Raw genomic sequence first — 5,641 nt, forward strand, 5'->3', positions numbered from 1 at the left:
CGTTGCATCGACGTTTCCAAAATTTCTTTACCTAGCGCACCTTCGAATCGAAACGATCATCTTCGGTTTCATCTACTACTCGAATCGTCCCGATTGTTTGGCATTTATACAAATCAAGAAATAACTATGCACGAAAGTCGCGAAAAAGAAGAAACACTCGATACCTCGAGACCCTGAAATTCTCTCGATTCCTGACACTAAGTGATTCTAATGAAATGATCGTGAACGAATGCACGCGAGAAAGAAGCATTTCGATGGAATCTGATTTTCGGTGAGCGTAAAGTCAGGAACAGGCCCGACAATAACACACGATGCGCACGTTGCGTGAACGCATACACACAGTGACACATGTATACACCACAGTACGTACACGAAATTTGGTTGTGAAATCTGTCCGCCAGGTCGACGACACTGATCAAACGTCAGAGCGTAGAAACTGTCGGAGAAACCAGTAGGCTTGTTGAATCATCGTTGATTCACATCTCGTTAGGGGGAATGAAACCCATCGAGACGTCATTAGCGTAACGATAAGACACTCCCTGTGACGCAAACGAATCCAGGAACCGGAAAACATTTCTTATCTTAAAAGGAAACAACTTAAAAATAATGAGATCCGAAACTAGAACGGTCTCGCGTTTTCCATGAAACGGTCGCGGATAATTTAATTGCGAGCATTCTCGGAAACTGTATAATTACGTTAACCCGAATCGATTAATTAACGCTAACGAGATCGTGTCGCGCGACCTGGTGGACACCTTCGTGGAATGATTGGTGAGAAAACTAGGGGATCGATCACCGCCAGACGTAAACATTTGAAACAAAACCTCCGAAGACATGCTCACACGACATGCATATAGTTACTAATTATACCATTATTGATTACCGATCCGAATATCGAGTATGCGACATTTTTAATAAATTATTTTGAAGATTGCTTGATCATTTGTCTGTGCTACCCCCCGATCAGTTTTCCCTTCCTATCGTTTCATAAAGTAGCGAACATTAAACTGATTAAATTTTCATCGGTACGAGAACAGGAGGGACACGCAGCGATTGATCTGCGAAGCTTCAAAATACGTATCGCAAGGTGAGTTTAATTGCAATTCGTTGTGTCTATTGTGCAATCTCAAGGTTACAGATAGCGAGAATGCATGTTGCACTATACGACAGTGCAAACAAAAAAGTATACTTTCGAATCGGGAGATATCTCTGACTAAAGCTGACTTATAAAATACGTCACGTGTCTCCCATAGTAGACAATCACAGAATAAAAGAAATCCCTTTTGTCTCTGACCAAATTTTTCACAGATCGAATCGCTGTTAAAAATTCCAAAACGCTACGTCGAGTAAAAATATTTTACAACAGAATGCTAAATGTTCTCGATGTAACGATGTAAAGGAATCGTCTCACGTCGAAGTAACGTTAGTTTAGTTATTGTTTTCCGTCATATTGCCAGCAGATTTCACTTTTTCCGCAAGACGTTTGTTGTCGATTGAAACTTGCAACAGTTGTAACGTCACTCGATTTTTCTCATGCTCGGTGTCGTGACGTCAGAACACCGGTAAACGATTGTTTTTTTTTTTATTCTCCCACTACAGCTTCCGCTGAAACGACGCTTCTCTTAAATTCGCGTAACAATCTGTTACATCTCTTTCGAGCGTAGCTACGTCCATACGTCCACGTCACGAGTGTACAGTTATTGGATCTGCATAGTCTGATATAGTTGAATTCCGTGAAACATTAGGTAAGCTCTAAATCTCATCTGCAACGTAAACGATGCGTGTATAAAGCTCCGTCTAGCTTCGACTTTATTTCCCAGTGTTTCATAACAAGTGCGCAAGACGTACAAACAACTTTATTGTCCGCGGTGGGCGTCTCCAATCTACCACTTCCTCTTTTTATCTATCGTGAATAGCTACGGTCGAGTAATAACTTTTTATCTACGATCAGAGTTGAACAAAAATGTAATTAAATAAACAGTCCCGCGAGTGACAAACACCACGTTCAGTGAGCTACGGTTACGACTGCAGAGTAATTGCAGTAATTGCATTGTAGTCGTATCGTGGCAAACGTACTCGGATCATATTTTATTTAACCAAAATTCACGTTTTCTTGAATTTCAGATTCCTAGTGTTCAGCGGCTTAGTTCCACAAAACATCCAAAATGAGTTACGGCTATCAAGTGAGTATGCTTTGACTGTTCCTTAGTTGTTGCAATATTTTTTTGGTTTTGCACACTTTTATAAAGGGGATGTTTAATAATTTTCTAGTCAAACATTGACGGTACGATATGTGACTGGAGAATTATTAAAAATCTTTTGTCAGAGATAGGTGAAATTCTTGTCTCTGTCTTTTATATATTTGCATAGCAGTAGCAGTTGAAAGATCCGCAACTAAAATACTTAAGCAGCTGTAGAAGGCACATAGAAATGTGTATGTGTTATTTTAATTCACGCATTAATATCAAAGGGACCACCGGTGATTCAGTTTCCGGGACACGTACCACCGCCAACATCGTTCGGAGCACCGCCTGGTACACCCTCTGCACCTAGTGCTGCCTCTGCCCCCTGTGCTCCGCCATATGCTCAAAGTGGCAATATGGGGTTTTCACATGGTCCTCCTGTGTCCTTTGGGATGCCGCAACCTTATTCTTCTTATCCTTCCACTCCTTATCCAACGCAACCTAACCATCCTGTACCTGGACAATGCCCATCACTAGCACCAAGTGGTCATGTGCAACAAACACCTTATCCTACGCCATATCCCCCCCAGCAAGCACAACAACCATATCCCCCCCAGCAAGCACAACAACCATATCCCCCCCAGCAAGTACAACAACCATATCCTCCCCAGCAAGCACAACAACCATATCCTTCTCAACAAACACAGCAATCGTACCCTCCACAACAAACACAGGAACCATACCCTACCCAACCTTCTACATACCCACAACAACAAAACCATGAAATATATCCGAATCTTCAAAGAGCACCAGATGCACGAGAATACTTTGGACAACCTTCTCCATACTCTTCCACTCCCAAAACTTACTCGAATAATGCAAGCACGTACCAAGGCGGAAGCTATCCTGGGGGGCAGGGCGCAGGATCGTATTCTCCGTACGGAGGTATATCCTCTTCGCCACAGCACTCTCGCCCTGCCCCAGCCCCCCGGAGAGATCAGTTTGCGCCTAAGGTGAGATCCAGGGAATATGTGCGGAAAGCTGCACTATTATGAGACTAACCGGTTTGAAATTATTTTCTCCGACAAGAGTAACGCAAGTTCCATAAGATTGTTTGTTAATTTATGTTGCAGTTGTCTCCTACGGTTGTGCCCTACGGCGATTTCGATCCTAGGGCAGACGCGGAAGCTTTGAGGAAGGCAATGAAAGGGTTCGGTACAGACGAGAAGACTATCATAAACGTACTTGCCAATCGCAGTAATATGCAGCGCCAAGAAATAGCTGTCCAGTTCAAAACGCTGTATGGAAAGGTGGGATTAAAAAATTTTAATTAAATATAGAAACAGGCAACTAATGAGAGTCTTTCTTAAACAGGATCTTATAAAGGATTTGAAGTCCGAGTTATCTGGCAATTTCGAGAATCTAATTCTCGCCATGATGATGCCATTACCCCAATATTATGCCAAAGAACTTCACGATGCGATGTCTGGTGTTGGTACCGACGAATGCGTCCTCATCGAAGTACTGTGCACTATGTCTAATCACGAGATTCGTGTAATTAAACAAGCTTACGAAGCAAGTAAGTTCTGCAAGTTCCAATGCTTTCCCAAACATTTAACGTTTGCAAGTCCTTTAAGTTTCAAATGTTTCCAGTGTACGGAAAAACGTTGGAGGATGACCTAATGAGCGATACGTCTGGTAATTTCAAGCGTTTGATGGTGTCCCTGTGTTGTGCCAACAGAGATGAGTCATTCGACGTAAATCCCTCTGTCGCGATAGAAGATGCCAAAGAACTTCTCAGAGCTGGTAACAAATTTACCAATACAGATCGACCCTGATGCGAATTCTTTAATAAGTTTATCGTTTCATCTCTCCTTATTTTGTAGGTGAACTCCGTTTCGGAACCGATGAATCAACATTCAATGCGATTCTTGTCCAAAGAAATGTTCCGCAGCTGAAAGCGGTATTTCAAGAATACGAAAATATAACTGGTCACCCTATCGAAAATGCTATCGAGAATGAGTTCTCGGGTGACGTTAAAAAGGGTCTCCTTGCAATTGGTATGCAAATTAATCTTTAACGTACATGAATATTTATCTCTGCGCGTAATATGCAACACGTCTAATTGATTACTTGATTTTTACTACAGTGAAATGCGTGAAAAACAGAGCCGCTTTCTTCGCTGAACAGTTGTACAAGAGTATGAAGGGCATTGGTACGGACGACGATCGTTTGATCAGATTAGTTGTCACGCGTAGCGAGGTGGACATGGGAGAAATAAAGGAAATGTTCAGGCATCAATACAACGAATCTTTAGAAGACTTTATCTCCGTAAGTATACATAAAGAATACATACAGTGGATTTTAGTTACTTAGAGATGTACAGTGGAATTTATTGTATTTAGAAGAAATAATAATTTTGTTTAACATTAATTATTTCAGGGAGATTGTTCTGGCCATTATAAGAAATGTTTACTAGCTCTCATTTCTTAAAGAAACGTACAATCAGAATGAACCATAAACTTTGCCTTGCCGCATTTAAAAGAAAATTTTCAAGTTTGATCGTGTGTACTTCTACATCAAGGTACCTCTATGCGTGTACCTTATAGCTGACTTATTCGTTGATGCGTAAATCTCATTACTGTAACACTTCTGTGAGCGTAATGTTCCTATATACAGATATTTACATACTGTTTGCATGGATCTGAAGCTTTATATACGTTTCACGTGCAGTTGTTAATTGTTCTGCTTAGTCTCGAACGTTTATATACATATTACAAAAGTATTCTATAAAATCTGTAAGCCTAATGTAAAAATTGAAAATCGACGAGTTTGCAGTAACTACACGAAAAATATTTGCCAAACAATACTATTGTTACACGATACTATTTTCTATTACTATACATGTATTATCTGTTACTTACATTTTTCTATATGTATAATATTCAATAGATCTGAATGTGAATTCTATTTTAATAATGGTTATTTTATGTATACTTATGGTGGAAATAAATATTATTATCTTTAAACAATGTTGTTGTTTCGTGTTTCATTGAAATTAAATAATTATAAACATTTTTCGAAAGAGTTGCGGGGTTAGGGCGACTATTTTCCGACATACGTCCGTAACGGGATAATGTTTTGGACGGCTATTTCCCGACATTCGACCGCAACGGTATTCGAAGAAAAGTGGCGCCCCCTGGTGGCATGTCGCCGAAGCTCCGATTTTGTAATAGGATCACAGGACAGCCTAGGAGGTCGCAGGCTGGTATCCGTTGGTGCGAGAGAGAAAGCGATATGTGCGAGAAGGAAAGCAGTATGTGCGAGGGAGAAAGGTGTCGCACAAATACCTTTCTCTCTCGCACATAATGCTTTCCTTGCCGCACAAATACCTTTCTCTCTCGCACATAGTGCTTTCCTTCTCGCACATATCGCTTTCTCTCTCGCACCAACGGATA

The 5,641-nt window shown here is 40.8% G+C and overlaps 1 protein-coding gene across 4 annotated transcripts; it reads left to right on the forward strand.

The window, feature by feature from the left end:
- Positions 1-1,518: 1,518 nt before the first annotated feature.
- LOC128877921 (annexin B11-like) lies at positions 1,519-5,215 on the forward strand. Of its 4 annotated transcripts, none has more exons than XM_054125580.1 (9): positions 1,519-1,745; positions 2,125-2,183; positions 2,471-3,196; positions 3,317-3,493; positions 3,558-3,762; positions 3,837-3,989; positions 4,070-4,243; positions 4,333-4,514; positions 4,626-5,215. In XM_054125580.1, exons 2-9 carry the CDS (start codon positions 2,166-2,168, stop codon positions 4,674-4,676), a joined length of 1,686 nt encoding a protein of 561 aa, XP_053981555.1. In that variant the 5' UTR covers positions 1,519-1,745; positions 2,125-2,165; the 3' UTR covers positions 4,677-5,215. The 4 variants fall into 4 exon arrangements, with proteins under 4 accessions (XP_053981555.1, XP_053981557.1, XP_053981556.1 ...); XM_054125581.1 differs by lacking the exon at positions 1,519-1,745 and adding an exon at positions 1,805-1,965; XM_054125582.1 differs by lacking the exon at positions 2,471-3,196 and having other exon boundaries at positions 1,556-1,745.
- Positions 5,216-5,641: the final 426 nt, after the last annotated feature.

Source organism: Hylaeus volcanicus, chromosome 6 (genome assembly GCF_026283585.1).
Source record: "Hylaeus volcanicus isolate JK05 chromosome 6, UHH_iyHylVolc1.0_haploid, whole genome shotgun sequence".
Taxonomy (NCBI): domain Eukaryota; kingdom Metazoa; phylum Arthropoda; class Insecta; order Hymenoptera; family Colletidae; genus Hylaeus; species Hylaeus volcanicus.

Coding starts and splice junctions, on each gene's coding strand:
- LOC128877921 (XM_054125580.1), top strand. Junction 3,197..3,316: donor GAGATCAGTTTGCGCCTAAG/GTGAGATCCAGG, acceptor TTTATGTTGCAG/TTGTCTCCTACGGTTGTGCC. Junction 3,494..3,557: donor TCAAAACGCTGTATGGAAAG/GTGGGATTAAAA, acceptor TTTCTTAAACAG/GATCTTATAAAGGATTTGAA.